At 40.7% G+C, this 19,585-nt stretch overlaps 1 protein-coding gene across 1 annotated transcript; it reads right to left on the bottom strand.

Moving 5' to 3' along the window:
• Positions 1 to 1,135: 1,135 nt before the first annotated feature.
• Positions 1,136 to 12,168, bottom strand: LOC102288592 (potassium voltage-gated channel subfamily A member 1). The gene is made up of 2 exons (XM_005937084.3): positions 11,225 to 12,168; positions 1,136 to 10,932 (listed from the first exon to the last, which is right to left on the bottom strand). Exon 2 carries the CDS (start codon positions 10,760 to 10,762, stop codon positions 9,272 to 9,274), a length of 1,491 nt encoding a protein of 496 aa, XP_005937146.1. The 5' UTR covers positions 10,763 to 10,932; positions 11,225 to 12,168; the 3' UTR covers positions 1,136 to 9,271.
• Between the last annotated feature and the right edge of the window lie 7,417 nt (positions 12,169 to 19,585).

Here is a 19,585-nt window from a genome sequence, read left to right as displayed (position 1 = left end):
CTATGCTCATTTTCATCACAGTGATCTGAGTGTTGATGTAGAGCAGCTTCTCTTTTGGACTCTATGAGCTGCTTCATATGTCAAGCTATTTTAGAGCGGTCACATCTACACGTGCTGCTGCTCTTCTGCAACATTTGTTCCTGGAGTTTGACTTTGCTCGTGTTGATCCTGTGCTCAAGTGTTATTGACTCCCAGGCATGAAAAAATGTGCAGAGATATTATATTACACTGTTCAAAGTGCTGACACTGAGCTTTCCAAACACTGCACAGCTTCAAATGAGCCTGTGCTTCTAACATAAGATATGATGAACTTATAAAACACAGCAAATTTGAACATTGTAATTTTCAAGTTTGTAAATTAGTTCAGACTAACTCTACCAACGACAACAGCAAATGAATTATTACATTTAAAATTGTAAAAAGCTGGTGTATATCACCTGCCATCTGCTATTTTAGAAAGCTCCTTAAAAACAGTACAAGCTGATAAAACATAATCCATCCATCCATTTTCTCATGCCAATGCAGGTCTAGTTCCTGTTGGAGGCAGTCAAAACAGAGACAGATCTCACAGCTACCTCCAGCTCTTCTGGAGGAACATCAATGCATTCCCAAACCAATCCAGAAATAAAGTCCCACCACTGTTCTGCGTCTACCCTGCGATCTATTCTCAGTTGGAAATGCTTGTATCACATCACCAGGTGATGTGATGGTCAGATGACAAAACATCTCAACTGGCTCCTCTTGACGTGGAGGAGTAGCAGCTATACTCCGAGTCTCATCCTAATCACCAAGCTCCTCACCAGATCTCTGAGACTAGAGACCAGATACCCTTTGAAGGAAGCTCATTACCACCACTTATATCATGTGAAATTAGCAGTAGAGAAATCAGTAGAGCTGTTGCTCTGTAAGACATTTTGCTTCTACTCGACCACCATCATAGTTTTCATGAGAAATGTAGATAAATGTGTTTATTCAAGCGTCTTTAGGTCATTAACTGTGGCTTTGTGGCATTTACATGAGAAGCTATTAAACTGATTGTAAAAATACATAAACAGGTTGGTCGTCTGCAAAGAAAATTTCACCTTACAGACAAACAGTCCACATGGAGTGCTTTTAAATGAATCACAGGAACTGGTTCATCTTTGAAGATTTATTGAAACTGCTGTTATATGACGATAATCAGAATGGACATATGTCGTTGACTAACCTTGCATAGGTTACAGACTATGCCTCAACAACAAATGACAAACGCTGTGCTCTCCAGTAAGAGCCTTTAAGATTAAAAAAGCAATAAAAGCAGAGTAAAACAGACGTATTGCGATGTTGATGACTGCGGAGTTCAAGGAGGATCTCAGCACCCCAGCAAAGGGGAAACAAGTACGTTTATCATATTATTTTGTAAATGATGACTTTGGCTTGAGACTAAGAGGGAACAGACTTACTTAAGCTAAATGTTAAGCCGAACATAATTCGTCCCAAAGTAACCAGCTGGAAATCTTTTTATGAGTTTCTAAAAAGACAAACAATCATTAGAGTGTTTGTTTAAGCAAAAATATATCTCCACCAGCATAAATTTATGTTAATGTTAAGTTCATGCAGTTCAGTCTTCACTCATCCATGCACCTTCTCTTTACACTGCAGTGCTGACAAAAACCATCAGCACATAATCACATTTTTTCCAAAAATCCTTGAAACACATTTACATACTTTTTATAATTCTGCATCATAAGAATCATTTTCACTTGCGTCATGGCTTTTTAAATATCACAAAAACCTACGGAACATGACATAAGACAGAGTTTCTCAACCCAAAATCTGTTGGGTTAACTGTTGCAAATTGTGATGTACATTTTCTCTTCATTTTGAAGGCTTAACTCACTTTTATGGTCAGAATATAATTTAAAATCAGTTATATATTTGAATTTTCACCGCTGAAAAATGCAATGGTGAACTTTCACAAGGAAGTTTCAATTTATGCCCTCTTCCAGATGATTACAGGCATCAACCCTTCATCAGCTATATAAGGTCATTCACTAAAAGTCATTCAAAGGTCAAGATTAATTATTAATTTTAATGTTGCAAAATTAAAACATAAACTATATTTATTTTTTTCATAACTGCTTCACCTATAATTTTCATTATGCTCTCCTTGAAGTTTCAATTTTAAAGAAAATTCCTTCTTCCATCTTAATTCAGTGGCAATAAAAAGCTTAAATATTGCTGAAAAATTCTCCAGAGATATTCAATTTAGAAAGAATCTTCACCACAAACCCCACAGATGTTGGTATTCATCAATAATTAGTAAAGACTCTTAATGTCTGATTTTAATGGAATGGAAACAATCACAGTCGGTAATGTTCCAACAACTGATTTCTTGCTTCCTGCACTCTGTGTTTGCACAACACTTTCTGTAATAACTCAGTCTTAAATACACAGATACGGATATATGATCTCCTCAAGGTGGAGAAACTCTGCAGTGATGGCTTGAGTCAGCAGTCCGAATAATATTTGTAAAAAATCAAACATCTTGTAATGAAAACGCAGATAGAATAAAAATGGTTGCTCTGCAGTTCATTTAATGTTGTCATCTGCAAATTAATTAATTGATCGGTTTACGCATGGCAGCTGGAAGCTTCTTAAATAAATTGTGTTTACAGTAGTTATAAAAACTGGACTTTAATTTGAAAGGAAACTTGTTTCTCTTCCTCGCTACTGCATAACCAAATGATAAAGGTTCTAAAAATAACTACACACTATAAAATCTCTCCAAACACATGAGCTTTAATCTAGAAAATGTTTGTGTACCATCCGTGTGTTTAGCTGCTCTGATGATGATTTGGTCCATTCGGGTGCAGATATGTCTCTAACTCTGGCCTGCGGTAAACAAGTATGAACAAACAGAATTTCAAACCACAAGAAGACGACCGATCACCCTGATGTTGGATGTCATCACAAATTTAAACAGCTGTTAAGAAAAAATATAGACATTTTGAATGTGATCCTTCCTTTAAAAACATGTGGAATTTTTAATTTTGCTCCCTAGAACATACTGCATGTTTAAAACGTAGCACCTTCGTTGCATGCATTATTTTTTCCATCAGACTGAAATGTTAATTAAAGGGATTTTTTTTTTCTTCGGCAGTTTATAAGACAAGCCTTAAAGGTAAAAGGATGATGACACACAGCCGAGACGCACAATAAACCTTCCTCCTGATGTTCCATCACTCACAGCAGCAATAAATTTAAAGCTTCAGGAAGCACAAGAGTCCCAAATGAAGCTGTGCTCTGTGCCAGAAGTTAATCTTAAAATAAGAATTTTGGAAATCAGTAACTGTGAAACAAAATACAAACATTTATGCATCAAGAAAACATATTTTTCTTATCAGTATCGTGTAGCAATAAGACAACTTCTCGACAAAAAGAGATCAAATAATAATTTGAATCTAATTCTAATCATAGGCAGGGCTGAAAATAGATGGTTTTTTTGTTTGTTGTTTTTAATAAATGGATGATAGTTGAGTGCAAAAGAGAGACTCCAGTTTGCTTGTGATAAAAATGCTGGAGCACGCAAGAAGGCTCTTTTATCACCATGATGTCAAATCAGATCATTAACACGTTTTCTTGTCAGCAACATCTCAGAGTTGCAGGGAGACACTTCTGTAAACTTTTCTTGTAATGTATAATTCTGCACACAACAAGACTTCTCTCAGTTTATCCGTAAACAATTATTGTGCTTGTATACATCGTGCTAAGCTGAAACTGTTCATGTGCATGAATAAATTAGAATAATTCTCTCTCACACACAAACACACTTTGTGCACAGATTATTAGTGTCTAATAGCGATTCATTTTTAAATTCATCTTTCAGGTGTAAACTTTTATCTTCATATCATCCCCAGCCTGGAATTTGTCCAAACTGTTTTGGTATGAACGATATTATTGCATGCAAAATTAGACTCATTTTAATTTCTGCATCTTATGGAAAAAGTTACCTGAAAATACCAACATGCATGTTTCAGATTATGTAGTCTTTTTCACATTAATAATAGTTTGTGTTTTCAAGGTTAATAGCCAAGAAAGCATAAATATAATCTTGTGTGTTGCGTTTAACTTCATTTTGTGACTAAGTGCAGACTGATGAGTAAAATATGGCACCACATATACATTTTCCTACAGTAATAATTAAAACATGGTGGTTACATAAATAAATAATTTATTTATTAACTTGAACTCTCTGTTTTGTGTTTTTAGTGATTAATGTTGTCGGTCCCAGGTCCAGTCTGCACATGTCCACACAGACTTGAGTGAAAACAGCTGTGTGGGTGGCTGCAGAGGACTCCTCGGGTCACTGCTGCTCTGACTCTGAGGTTCAGCTTCAAATGTAACAGCAGCCTGAAAGTCTGCAGGTGTTTTTATCTGAAGTGAGGATCAGGATCAAAATCCAGCATTTTTATCCTTGATATTTTCCCACCAGAGAAACCTGATAACATTCATGTTCGTATTTCTGTGAAATAGACATGAGTCAGAATGTCGTTATAGCGACCACAGCAGAGCGGGCCAGCCTTACAAACTGAATAAAAAACACCGGCACAGTACTGGAAAAGTTGTGGCAGTACCTTCTAAAAGTTAAGGAAAGTTCAGGGGCGAGGCTTCCCACGCCAAGAACCTGTGATTGGACAGTTATTAATGACATTTTAAGCCTTGTCTCAAATCACTTTGAGTGAGTTATAAACGCTCCCAGCTGACCAAAAATGAAGCCTGTGTTTCCTCTGATGTCCACATGGTACAGTTGATATTTTATAAGTGTGTGTGTGTCCTGATCCTTTCCCTCTAGTGTGCCCTCACAGTCATGTTGTTGACTGGATGGATTTTTGGACACTTGGATGCAGTCTAAAATATTTTGTAACACTAAAAGTGATGATTAATCACTTACACCTGTTAATGTCACTAAAAATTGACCGTGTGGAATTAAAGTCAATGTTTTAACAGAAAAAAATATCACAGCAGTCTTCCCTGACACAGGCAGGTTCTCCCCTGTACGAAGAGCAGTGCCATTTTGCTGGCATGCTAAGTGACTAACGCCCGTGGTAATGTTCAGACGCTCTGCAGAGGAAACACTGAGGTCAGATCCACCATCATCCACACACAGGCAGAGGCTTTTTTCCTTTCACTCAGGACAAGCTTAGTAAAAAGCATCACAAACATGGCAGTGACTAGAGGCAGGTGAAGGTGTTACAGATCGATGACAGAAGTATCGTTCTCTGCAATTTTTTCTCTTTCCAAAGACTCTGGTCAAATCTCCAGCAGTTTTTGGTCCCCGGCATCAGAAGGTGGCAGTGTTCTGCTGTTCTGTTCAGTTCATAGGCTCCCTAACTTCATCGAGGACGCCCACGCCATGTTTGTATTCACAGATTGCCAATAATTGTTAGATTTTTAAGAAATTTCTCTGAAAGTGAGGTACTTTTTTTGGTGAAACCACAAAATCTGCATTTTGCACTAAAACCCAGGTACACTTGTAAAATCTAAAAAATGTGACATAATTGAGAAAGAGCTTTGTAATAAATAGAAATCGTCACCTGTTTTACATGGCAGTTTTTGTAAAGGCAGGAAATGTATGACTTTAGATTTCAAAGGTGTACCTAACAAAGTGGTCTTTGAGCTGTCACTTTTTTGACTTTTCTTCCAAATTAATTTTGGTTCTTTAAAAAAAGTGAGAATAATGAGCCATAATTAGCACCAGTTATTGATCCCATGCTATTTTAAATGTATTTTTCTGTGTCGTTTCTGTGGCTATTTAAAAATGTTTGTTACCTTAATCAGTGTATACAGTTCTGTGAATTTAGCTGGTATAAATAAGAAACAAATTTCATTAGTTTCATGTGTCTGAATAGGTATTTTGCTCCCTTAGCAGCTCATTGAAGTGCCTTCTTTTAGCATTCATGTGAAGAATTAAAGGAAGAATTGATGTTAAGTAATTTAAAGGTTAAGGCAGCAGGAAGAACTTTAGTGGTGCTCGGCTTTTATTCTCGAAGGCTCGGAGCTCGAGTGGAGGGTTAAACACCACCTCAGTGTTTGGATGATGGTGGATGAGGGTGCTGTTATAATCCCTCTTTGCTGTGCACAGAGGAGGGTACCTACATCCAACCAAAGCCTATCCAGACTTCAGCAGCAGAGTCCAGACTACTAATTTAAACCTGAAGCTTATGTGCTCTGACATGGGCACAGATCAGATCACAGTCTGTAGGAACCTTCAGACAACATGCGAACTACGACACTATGACAGAGGCAGCCTCACCGCAGGGTTTAGCTCTTCACTGCTCTTTCTCTGCTCATCACACCTCATCACCCGATCACCGATTGCCTCTTTCCTCATATCTATTGTAAGTCACTCTGTCAATCACTCTATAATATCCCTCTTCATACACCTATAAACAGATGTACTGCACCAGCATGAGGGTCACCATCCTCAAACTGTCAGCCTTGGTTTGTGACCGTTTCCTTCATGACTTTCTATTAAATCGAGCTGTTTGACCTTTCTGTCCTGTTCTAATTGAACCAGCTGAGCAGCTCCTGTCCTTCAACAGTCACTCCATCTGAACATCCAACACATCACCTCCATGTTACTTTTCTAATGGGTAATATCTGGAAGGTCTGAGTGTCCGTGTGGTATACATACCATCAAACTCCAAATGTACCAAAAATAAGGAAATCTTAAATGATCCATATTTGAACTTTCCTGCACGAATGCTGTGTGTCATCATCCCAGAAAGCTTTTCTTTGTGTTTTTTAGGCCCAGGAATCAGGACTAAATTCTGAACATGTGGGTTCATCTGTGTTCAGTTCCATATGTGCAGGGAGCAGTGCATCTTTTTGGCAGGAGAAGCTGCACACAGTAAGCTCTTTGATTTTCTCTTGGAACGGGAGGCACTTCAGTCAATTTTAGAACGAGAAGGGCTTCAAGGCACTAAGACGCTAATTATAGATATATCTATGAAATTTGTTAAATATTACTGCTTTCCTTCTTGGGGTCATAAATCACATGAAATGATCCCATGCACTCCAAGATCAAAGCTTTAAACAAATGAAAACGGAGGATGGAATTTATAAGATCTTTTTTTTTTTAGAGATCATCGGCTATATCTCATTTTTTTTCTTAATTTGTTTTTCTTTTCTTCTTTTTTAGGAGATTTGTTCCCTCCGACAGTTTAGCTCCATCATGCACCAAATTCTGTCTTTAGTGCGACAATAATGAGAACACACATCATCATCATCATCATCCTCCACCTCCCCAGGTCCCTCCCAACTGCAAGCAATTTAATACTGACGTCATGCATTGAATATACGTAGCTATACCATAGCTAATTAGGCCATAATGCTTTAGTATTTTGACATGCCATAATCTTCAAAAGAAGAAGAGTTCCTGTTCCCTTAAACATTCAACACTTAAATGCTCTGAAACAACTGAAATGATAAGAATAAGCAGCCAGTGCACTTTTGGTGAAAACAAATGAGAGAAAAAATCCAGGAGCGGGAGATGGAGCTCGACGCACAGAAGAATGTAGAAATAAAATGAGGTAACGTCTTGTGCATGCCGATATAAGAGAGAAGAGAGTCTCCACATGCTTCTATATAAAGGAGTGTTGCATGGCATCATACAGGGAACCTCCAGCCGACCCATAGCAGCAGCAGCGATGCACGTAATCCTTCACAAGGCTCGGCACGCTTCCTGTTTATCTCTGATAAGGTGCCTGAAAAGCCGGGGTCTACATCCGGCGTCGCATTTTCCAAACTTTCCCTGGATGTGCCGCAGAAAGACACACCTGAAATAATCCACGCAGAAAGCGTTTCTTCAGGGAGGAAATCGTTCTTCGAATCTCAGTTGGGCTTTAATTATTTTTTTCTGTTCCTTTTTTTTCCTGAAAGTTCGGTCTGTTGCACAAAACTTGGCAGGTGTCGGGAAGACATTTGATTCATTATTGTACAATTAGTCATTTCTACTATTAAATTCACAATATATGCCTTGCATATATGTCATTGTCTTAGCTTGCTTTTGATAGTTTCTGAATCTTTTCTGTTACTTTTAAACCTACATTTGATCCATTTTTTTCTGTGGCGTAATATCTCTTTGTCAAACAGTGCAGCACAGATAAAAGTTGTATTGCTTTGCTCTAAAGTTTTTCTTTTAATTCATCCTAAATTAAATCGTAATTATGAAAGGATTCTCAGAGGATATTACCGTAATAACTCTGATAAAGGTGCACTCCATCAGGTGAGTGTTTCCCTTCCAAAAGGATGTGTTTTCTTTTTACACTGAGCTGGAAGAATGGTTAAAAGTGATATAAAACAGGAAGAAGAAATACTCTTCCTTTTCCATCTCTAGTTTGGGACAAAACACTGCATTTCCCAGGATGCAATGTGGGTATCTGTTTTGCAGCCTTTTCATATCTTTAAAATCCACAGGTCCAGTTTTTACCACAAAATTTAGTGTAGATAAACTGACAAGTTGAGACATTTAAACTAACTTCTGAGACTGTATATAAAAGATGGATGTAGCCAGTGTGACGATGGCACACTTTGTTTTGTGAAGCCTCGTTTGAAGCCAGTTTGGAATCTGAACATGAAGCATGAGATCTGGGATGAATGAGGAACCGAGGGACACGCTCAGACAGTCACGAGGAAGCTCTGTTCTAGCTCCGCCCCTCTTTTATCGTCCCATATGACTCGAACAGGACCGTAATTTCCAAAGTGTTTTAATCAGTAAGACGTGAAACCAGCAACTGAGAGCATAAACTCATCAGGAAAATATTGCTGAACTGAGAAGTCAGGTAAGCAGTAGGCTCATTTTCTCATAGACTTCTCAAAGAGGGGTCATCCGCTGCAGAAGAAGGAATGTAGGTTCAAGCCACCTCAGCACTAGCTTCACTCTTTATACCTTTCATCCATATTTTTATATACAGTCTATGGAAATTCTTGACCAAAAGTAAAATTAGCAAAGCTTCCATTTAATGTTTAGACCATTAGAAAATCGAAGGGTGCAAGTTACTAAACTTTGTCAATAATTTCTCAAATGTTTCCCCGAACCTGCAGACTTTTGTACTATTGCCAAACAAATGTTTTTCTCTTTTTTTTTTTTTTATAATTTGACCTCATGTGCATTAAAGTCTCCACAAATGTCTGAATGAATCAATGCAAAGATGAGAATAAAATGCACCAATGGATATAAAGCATCCAGATATTTCTACAATATTTACAGCCGTGGTCGCATGCCGCCTCACACGTCAGTGAGCAGCTTGCCCTTGTTAACACAGTTCTGGCTGGGAGCTGTGCAGTTGGCAGTCCTAAGGTTAGCTTCCCTGAAGTTGTCAATGCTGTTGTTTAAGTCCTCGTCTATCTCCATGTATTCCGACTTGCTGACCACTGAGGAGCTGCGGCGACTCGAGTTGGTGTCTGACGCCAAGTTCTGGTTGCTGACGTTGAGCAGCTGGGCCTGCTCCTCACCCTCTGTCTCCCGGTGGTAAAAGTAGTTGAAGTTGGACACGATGACTGGCACCGGCAGCGCGATGGTTAACACTCCGGCTATGGCGCAAAGCGAGCCGACAATCTTCCCTCCGATGGTCACAGGGTACATGTCCCCATAGCCGACTGTTGTCATCGACACCACAGCCCACCAAAAAGCATCTGGGATGCTGGAGAAGAACGAGTCCTTCTCCTCAGCCTCCGCAAAGTAGACAGCGCTGGAAAACAAAATCACGCCAATGAAGAGGAAGAAAATGAGCAAGCCCAGCTCCCGCATGCTGGCCTTTAGAGTTTGCCCCAGAATTTGGAGTCCCTTGGAGTGTCGGGACAATTTAAAGATCCTGAACACCCTCACCAGACGGATTACCCTGAGAATGGCCAAAGATGTGGCCTGCTCCCCACCACCCTTACCCTCCCTGTTGCCTTGGTCGTCGGCCAGCTCTGTGCCAAGAGTGATGAAATACGGGATTATAGCCACAATATCGATAGAGTTCATCATGTTTTTGAAGAACGCTGCCTTGCTGGGGCAGGCAAAGAACCGAACTATCAACTCAAAGGAAAACCAGATGATGCAAAGCGTCTCCACCACAAAGAAAGGGTCTGTGAGGACGCTTGCTTTGTAGTACATAGTGGTGTTGCCGACCATGCGAATCCGGTCGTTGGGATCCTCCTTCAGCTCTGGTAATGTCTCCAAGCAAAAAATTACTATTGAAATAAGAATGACCATCACCGAGACAATGGCGATACCCCGAGCTGGCCCCGAGCTCTCTGGGTGCTCGAAGAGGAGCCAGATCTGCCGCTGGAACTCGTTCTCAGGCAAAGGTCGCTCTTCCTCCCGAATAAACCCCTCATCCTCCCGAAACTTCTCCATTGCCTCAGCACCGAGTTCATAAAACTTTATCTCCTCTGAGAACATATCCAGCGGCACGTTGACCGGCCTCCTCAGCCGTCCTCCTGACTGGTAATAGTACAAGATGGCGTCAAAACTCGGGCGATTCCGGTCAAAGAAGTACTCGTTTCGAAGGGGGTCAAAGTAGCGCATCCTCTTCTTAGGGTTCCCCAGTAGGGTTTCCGGGAACTGGGCGAGGGTTTTCAGCTGGGTCTCGAAGCGCAGCCCTGAGATGTTGATAACCACCCGCTCACAGCAGTCATGGTTGTCATGGTCATCATCAGGCGGGTAGGGGTCCTGCGGGTGACCTGGCAGGGTGGAAGTCTCGTCCATGTTTTCTGTGGACACCACAGTCATCCTTCCTGGCGGGTGGAGGAGAGAAAGAGGAAGTTTAGGTGTAGAGGAGAGAAGGAGGTGGTAGGCTGGAGTGGAGAAGCTCCTACTGCGGCCAGGAGCTATGGAGAACCTCCCTCTCCATCATCATCATCATCCTCAGCACTATCGCCCTCACATCTCTTTTTTCTCACCTGAAAGATAGAAAAAATGACATGCCGTCACTCAAACATGGTTTTATTTCACCACAGACATGTTTCATTGGCTGGAGAGCTTCCTGTTGTTGAGAGGGAAGAAAAAAAAATCCTGCAGCACCTCCAGAAGCCGCGCTGCATCTGCTGTAATTTTACCGCATACATCAGTACTCGAGTTTGCAGCCCCACTGCGCATATCACTCAACCTTCAGCCACGAAAAGCTTTTCACCTTCACACCAACACACAGTTTCAACCTGAATCCAAGTGATGAAGATGACACATAAAACCCACCTGAGCAGAGCTGGAGAGCAGCAGATGGAGATCCTGTGCACCTTCCCCAGCCACCCGCCACAACCTGGGGTTTAATATCGCTTTACAGTAGCTCTGAAATATTAATAGACTATGTTGTCTTGGTCAACATCCGTATCCTCTTGGTGTAGGTTTTCAGCGTCGATTGGAGAAGCCCGCAGAGAGAGGAGGAGCAGGAGGAGAAAGAAGAGAAGGAGTAGGCTTCAGACAGCAAAAATCCTGACTGACAATTTCTTAAAATCATGCTGGAAAAAAGATAGAACTCCCAAGAAGAGCTGGCTCTCAGTCTGAAGGGGAGGACTGGGAGGACTTGGCACTGCAGCAGCATCCGCACTCAGAGACTCTCGTGATTTTCTCTGCGGTAAAAACGGTTAAAAAAAAAATCCGAGGCTTTGAAGGAAAACCGGCTCAGGAGAGAGTCCGCGTCCGGGAATTTGGAAGCATATTGCAGGATTTCATGAGGAGAAAGACAGAGAGAGGGAGAGGGAGAAAATAAGTGAGCGACAGAGGGAGGGAGGGGAGTGAGGAAGAGGAGGAGGGGGGGTTCGACGCAGTGCAGACAGACTGTAAAAGCCAGCAGGTGCTCCGGTCCTGAATGTGCGCACAAACAGCGGAGAGTCGTGCAGCAGGTCGAGCTGAGCTGCTCGGCTCCTGTCCGTCAAGTTCCGCTAAAATCCACATGAAGGATCCGCGGACACGCGCCCCACAACGGCAAGAACGAGAGCGAAAGAAGCGCACTGCATCATGGGTTATGTAACCAGTTCGACGTGTTTGTGCTGCAGGTGTCTCACAGCGAGCAGGTCTCAGGTTTGACTGCAGGAATCTGCAGAGGATCAAACTGGCCTCTGTAATTGGCTGCTGAGCAGTTTGCGACAGTCAGACCTGCATGCTGGTGTAAATACCTCCGTGTTGCTATGGAGACAGAGAAAAATCAGCAGACTTCATCTGCTCTGACTGTGTAACAGAGAAAAATCAAGAATAAAAAAACAACTTTATTTAAACACGCAGAGAGCCTCATACATGAGAAGAAATATAATTATCACCATCAGGTATGGAAGCTCATTAATGCCAAGAAAAGAAACACCAACAAAGTGGAATGAATTACAAAAACAAAATCCAGGGGGAAAAAAAGTAAAAGCATCCTGAATTTTATTTCAAAGATCGAAAATACAAAAGAATTTATTCATCATATATTTACAGTCAACATCTAAATTACTTGAAACAAACTGTTCTAGCAGCTAAAAGGACAGAGACCCTCAAAAATATTTAGCTTACAGAAAACAATGGAAAACTTGCCAATGATCAACTTAAAGGCTATCATGTTAAAAACTAAGAGTCAGATTAATAAAATAATTTGACTATTAAAATATGTTAACCCTCTGGGGTTCGCTGGGTTGCCGTCAAAATCACATGACCAATTTAAAACGACACAGCTACAAGATGCAGTAAGTCAGAGTCTCCATTTCAACTTGGGTCGAAAGTGCAGACTTCAAACTACATACCAGTTTTTGAATTGTGTCGATGGGCCACGTAAAACCAGAGTTGTGATAAAAAAAATACACACGATGTGTAAACAGTGGCGTTTACAGTGGGAAGGACTGTAAAAATGGCGTTTTCTACAGACAGCGCTAGCAAACACTCTCCGCTTGCGAGTGAAAAGAAAAAAAGAAAAAACACCCCTTCCCTGTTGGTGTTAGATTTGACCATGTCAGCCAATCAAAAAAAATGATATGGCAAACATGTGACATTTGGTTGTTTAGGGAGAAGGGGAAGTTTTTAGGAGTGACACCTGCGACAGAAAGCAGGTGAGCGAAAGACAGAGAGAGCTAGTATTCATATGTGAGACATTAGTGACATTTAGGGTGTTTGGAGGCTGTAGTTAGTTTGTTGTGTAGTTATTGTTTTGTATTGTGTGTCAGTTAGACTGCTGAATTTCATATTTGCTCTAAAAAAAAGCCGTCAAAGGCAGATTCCAGTGTAAACGCTGTTCCCACATGGAAAACTGGACTGATGCACCTCCTGCTGTCAGACCTGCAGGGTTTAGGCCTTTGGTGTTCTCCTCTGTCTTATACTGAACACAAACTACATTTTTGGACTGGCACAAATAATTTGTGTGCCTTCTTATTTGATGCAGCACACCTGATTGTTCTGTAAATAGATTTAAATGGTTATATAAAAAATGCCTGAGGCCTTGGCTGCTTTTTAGAATAGTACCATATAACTTTGTTGTTTGCAAAACTTGTGCATAATTTTTAGAAATGTACAATTTCTATTTGCATTTCAAGTTATGAAAATGATTCCTTAAACATGTTTGTAGATTTTACAGTAAAAAATATAAATTTTTTCTACTCAGATTTTGAATTTTTTGTCTGAATTTAGATCAACTGTGCTAATATAGTATGCCAAAATGAAAAAATAACTAAAATTTCCGATATTTGAGGTTGTACTGAAAATAATGATACCAAACAAGGCAAGAAAAACATATTTTAAAGGTGAAATATAGAGGTAAAATAGTCAAAAACGGCCAATTATACCCTGAGACCCCAGAGGGTTAATGACTCATACAAATATATGACTAATTGTTTTTTTAAAGTAAACTTTAAACTACATATGCTGTTTCGAGGATTTCATTTTTGTGCAATTTTGCATGTTTTTGTTGTTTTTGTTTTTTGTTTTTTACAGCGCATTGTGTTCTGCAACCTGATTGGCTGTAGACCATTGTCAATCAATCTCGTGCCGTGTCTCCTGTACAGTACAGAATGTGTTCAGCTTGTCAAATTTACATAAATCTTAAATCACTAGCAGTATGACTCTAAAGTACTGTACTGTATGTTTGTAAGTTTTCTCCCCAACAAACACAACAATGTCAACGGAATGTTTTGCACCGTCAAAGGCACCTGTGGGTGACTTTGGTTTCATTCTATAATACTGGACTTATTTTTCTACAAAGGTTTGAACTTTGAGAGTGTTTAAACAAGAGAGAAAAGTGTGAAAATGTTCATGCCTGTCTGAGAAAAGTGTATAAAGTGTGTAGTGAGGGGTTTTACAGCCTTAAAACATCTATAATGGCTACTTCACAGATTTCACCTATCGCGGGTTATATTTGGAACGTAACTCTCGTGATAACCGAGGGACCACTGTAATTGAAAAAAAAAATCAGTTTTTAAATATTTGAATTTTAATATTTGTTGTTGTTTTAGTTAAAAAAGTTTATTGATAAACATCAGAATGTCCACCAAATCTTTACTCTTCTGCGTCTTTACAGATATTAATCTTCTTTTTAATAATTAAATTTCATCATCATTTTTATAAAAAATACTGCTCCTGCTATAAGGACTGATCTGTGTGACGAATGCAATGAGGTGATAGTGAGATAAAGGATTTAGAAAAAAGCCCCCAACCTGCAGCCTGAATCGCTCTGAGGTTTAATTTGACTTTATTGAGTTCTTAGCCTCGGTACTGAGTCTGAGTAATCGCACCTGGATCATCGGAGAGGTCAGCTCAGTGGGCTGAGTCTAAGCCAGCTCGTGTGACTTTAAAATTAGAGTCTAAAAAAGATAAAATAGGAAATCTTCTGCGTGCTGTGGATTAACAAGCTGCCTCTAATTTAGATCAATGAGAAGCTTTAAATGGGATGTATGAATCAGAGGAAATCTGCAGGTGTAAATGTCTATAAATAAATCCTGTTAGTTCATCTCCAAACCTTCTGACTTTGCTCTAAATTGATATTTTTAACTCATAAATATATAGTGCCAGCTTTAGACACACTGATTCTTTCAATAATTTGTTAACATTTTCAACCCACAGTTTCTGCTTTGCAACTCGACTCGGCTCCAGCTCCACCTTTTTAGGCATTTTCATAAAAGATAAAAGGACAACCTCACTAATTGCTTTGAAATGTGAAACTAACGCTGAAGTACTTTAACCTGCATTCTTTTTGATGTGCACCAGGGGGCGAAGGTAAAGAGAAGTCTAATTGTTTTATAGTTCATCAGAAAATGAGCTTTGTGCTTATGGCGTTATTTTTGTGCCACTATTCTGAGCGCACGTAAAAAAAATTTGCAGGTGCAAGTGTTGCATTTTGAGGAGAAATTAATTTTGAGCGAAGAAAAGCTGAATTTGAGTGAACAAAATTCATTGCTGCGTGCAAAAACTGTATTTCAGTGTTTGCTATTATCCACACACACACACACACACACACACACAATAGCAGCCCCTCTCGCTCAGTTTTTGCATTTGCACTTGCTTGCAATGTGTTGCTTGGGCTCTCAACATTTCTGTCCATGCGCGTTCAACTCTTTCTGTACACTGTTATATTTGTGCCACAAAACCAGCCAATCACAAACTTGGATGCAAAACACATCTGATTGGCTGTTTTGGTCTCCAATCAGCTCGAAATGATGAAATGCAATATCCCAGAATCCATGAAAATATCTTAAAAGTTTATTTTGTGACCCAGAAAGTAATATTTCAAACTCCGCCACTCTGTGTTCCTCCGCCACTGCCTCGTTTGAGTTTTGGACGAAATGGATTCTGGCATTCGAAATGCATTTCGTCATTTCGAGCTGATTGGACCGAAACAGCCAATCAGATTTGTTTTGCATCCAAGTCTGTGATTGGCTGGTTTTGTGGCACATATATAATGGTGTACAGAAAGAGTTGAGCACACACGGGCAGAAATGTTGAGAGCGCAAGCAACACATTGCGAGCAAGTGCAAATGCAAAAACTGAGCGAGAGGGGCTGCTATTGTGTGTGTGTGTGTGTGTGTGGATAATAGCAAACACTGAAATACATTTTTTGCATGCAACAATGAATTTTGTTCACTCAAATTCAGCTTTTCTTCGCTCAAAATTAATTTCTCCTCAAAATGCAACACTTGCACCTGCAAATTTTTTTTTACGTGCGCTCAGAATAGTGGCACAAAAATAACGCCATATGTGCTCGGCTAATCAGTTTATGGTCTTATTGTGGAAATGATGGTCCTGTTACAGTCAAAAGACACCAGGAAAGAGAGGATTTAAGGCAGGGATAGTCACGTTGCTGTGTGAGTCTGCAATGTGGTTTGGTTTCTGCACCTCATTCCTTATGTCCGCATTTCAGAGACTAAGATGAAAGTGAAAGTGATGATCTTGAGGCTTCAAATGCTCACTAATATCATAGAGAAAAAGAAAAATGCTCACAATATTTAATTTAATGCTCGTCTGTTTTCAGATTCTAATGTCAACATGTTTTCCCTCTTAGATTTCATGTCCCTGAACACAATTTCTCATGTCTGATGATTTGTGTCCACGAACATAAAGATTTTTCAGCTGCTGGGACCAGACTGTGTAATTCAGGCAGGCAGTGTGTATGACAAGCGTTTCCAAAATCCCAGGAGACAGAATTCAGCACCACGGACAGCTCCACCTCTCCAAACATCCTCAAACTATTTTCCTCTTTTTTTGTATTCAGTCCCTTAAAAATATATATGTTGTGTAGTTTCAGCAGCAGTCTCAGTCCTGATGGAGGCAGCAGGAGTGAAAGCCCAGCAGACGGAGGCAGCAGTGGGCAGGAAGAAGTGGGATCAGCTGGCCGGAGAGCTGGAATCAGTCCCAGTTAGACTGAGAGGACAAAAAAATCACTTCAGAGACAACAAGGAGAACACAGAGAATGATCAGACACATAATGAATCTAGAAACATTGTTTCAAATGAAGATATTTTTCTTAGCAGCGGCATTAACTACCAGTAAAACATAAACAGAACCTCATTTGTTTGTTTTTGACATTTAAAGGTTCGTTTGCTGCAAAGTGTAGTTCCCTCAATGTCCACGTGAGGCTGCTCTGGGAGGTGTGAGCTCTTTGAGTTACAGGTGGATGGGGACACAGACGACTGGTGGAGACCAAAACATAAATGTTGACAAATACTCAGAAACAGTTGGTGATGTTGCAGTGGAAATGTCCATCTTTTGTATACAGTCTGTGGTTTGAGCGACCAGATATCTATAAGGCTACCTGTCCCGTCCACCAGTGACTTCTCACTAAAGCTTCTTCTTCAGTCTGATTTAAGCTTTACTGTGAGTATGAAAGCTGCAGCGTGCTTCAACGTGAAAGATCAAAAATGAAAAGCTGACCAGTGTGAATCAGGCAGAGAGGGAGCGAGCATGGAAGAAATGTACAGCATGTCCTCTACTGTGGATGAAGGTTATTCTGTGTGAGCGACTGAACTATATTTGTGGTTTGTCACTGTAACTGTCTGACAGCTGGCTGAGGTTCTGCTGCACGGTGGCTCCAAACAAATTCCTGAAAACTAAATTTAAGAAGCTGGGAGCAGCAGGAGCACTAGTGTGGATGATTAACGCTCAGAAACGTCATTATTTCTGGAACACACGGTCAGGATGTAAGTTGGCACATGTCCACCATACAGGGAACTGAATGTGTGCTCGGTCATGCCCAGCAGCCAATCTGCACACATGGCAGACGCTTGGATCCATATGTTACGCTCACCTTTGACCTCTGACCTCTAACGGCCAGATTATAACCTGGCTGTCCTTCACTGAGGCTCATGTCTTTGTAATAACAATCAGTTTTAAAAGAGAAATTCTACCAGTTTTACACACAAACAGGAAAACATGCTGCTTAGATGCATTGTGGGAAATGTAGGCCTGGGTTTTAAAGATTTGAGCCAGTCTCCAGAAAGAAACTGACTCCAACACATCTGCACATATCTGGAACTCAAATATAATTCTTTCACTGAGCGGAAGAGTCACAAGATCAGACCTGAAGAAGTTCTAAATCACAGGACTGTTTTCCACTGATTGATCCATTTTCTGAGATCATCTTCTCTTCTTCATTTTATTCTGTGGTGTGTTTGGTTTTGTGTCTCTCTGTTTTTGTCACATCACTGCACATATTTGTTTGCTGTTGCTCTGCTGTAGCTTCATTTTCTCATTGTTTTCTGTTGGTTTGCATGTCCTTGCAGATAGAGTGAACCTGTGTCTCCTATGGTTTTGGGGTCTGTCTCCTCCTGGCTGTCTGTGGTAGTTTTAACCTTTATTCCTACCCGCTGCTTTTGGTTTGCAGATTTCAGGTAAACTGTCCTGTAAAGTCTATTTTGGTGGTAAACACCGGTAACCCAATGAGAAGATTTCCTAGCATGACTTCATGCTCCACAAGATTAATGCAGCTGGACAGCACATGCTCACAAGGTTTGTTGTGAATGAAAGCATGAACCATGTGAAAACTTGATGGGGAGAACACGCGAGGCGCCGAGCCTGTAAAAGCTGACATAGTGCTGAATGCACATATTCACACATTGACGCGGGTGCACAGGTGCACCCCGGATGACTTCATCGACATGCTTCTTTATCTGCCGTCAGATGATCCGTGCACGTTGCTGCTGCACAAATTCAGCCTGCTGCCCCTTCTATAAGTGGCGGCGTGTCGGATTACAGCTGCAGCTGAAACCGAAGATGCATGCCGCACCTAAAATCCCATCTCAGAGTGAGTGGAAACTTTAATGTGCGCTTTAAATTTTGAAAGCACTCTTCTTCGGCTCCTCCATCTGCTGCTCAGCCAATCAGCAGTGGCGTTTGCCGTCACTAAGCCCCTGCGGGGCCCGGTGTTGCCTGCTGGGAGGCAGTGATTGTAAGGATGGGCAAGGATTAGCTTTTTAATTTGCACAGGAGAATTATTTGAACACAACCTCATCAGTCAAACAGTGACAGCACAAAGACTGCCGCACTTCATTAAACAGCACACAAGACAGAGTGAAATACTTCTAGTCTAATGATGGAAGCACTGTGAGTAACTTTAGGCAAGGTAAGAATTTTAACAAAAAAAAAAAAAGAGTATTCTCAAGATGATTTAACATTATTTCAATAGCTGGGCCCATGTCCTCATTTTAGGTTTGACAGCGTTTTAGTAGGTAAAAGTGAATGCTTGGACATGAATTGAGCTGCGGTTTGGGGAAGGCCTCAAAGGGGACTGGCGACGGCTCCCAGGCCTGGCAGATCCCCATGCACTAAATAGAAATGAAGAAGTTAAAGAACTGAGAATAAGGAGGGAGGGAGAGTGGGGCACGTAAACGAGAATGAACAGCTTGCAGAACTGGGGGAACCTATATAGATGACAACCGGAAGGAGCATGTTTGGAGGCGTGGTCCCACTCCTGAAATTCCGATGCATAATCTTCAAAAGACGGGAGATTGGGGTTCCTATAATGCAAAGTTTAAACACCCTCCTCCCAAAGGAAAGCTGTAGCTCAGACTGCATGCACTCTTAGTACATTAGTGAGTACAGTTTAACTACTGTGTGATGATAAATAACAGAATAAATGTGAGCTGTCCCTCCACTAAGGACTGAGAA

The sequence above is a fragment of the Haplochromis burtoni genome, unplaced genomic scaffold, assembly GCF_018398535.1.
Source record: "Haplochromis burtoni strain Fernald_Lab_line unplaced genomic scaffold, NCSU_Asbu1 Contig_224, whole genome shotgun sequence".
NCBI lineage: Eukaryota > Metazoa > Chordata > Actinopteri > Cichliformes > Cichlidae > Haplochromis > Haplochromis burtoni.
This window is presented reverse-complemented; position numbering and strand designations above follow the sequence as displayed.

Coding starts and splice junctions, on each gene's coding strand:
- LOC102288592 (XM_005937084.3), bottom strand. CDS start 10,762: ATGACTGTGGTGTCCACAGAAAACATGGACGAGACTTCCACCCTGCCA.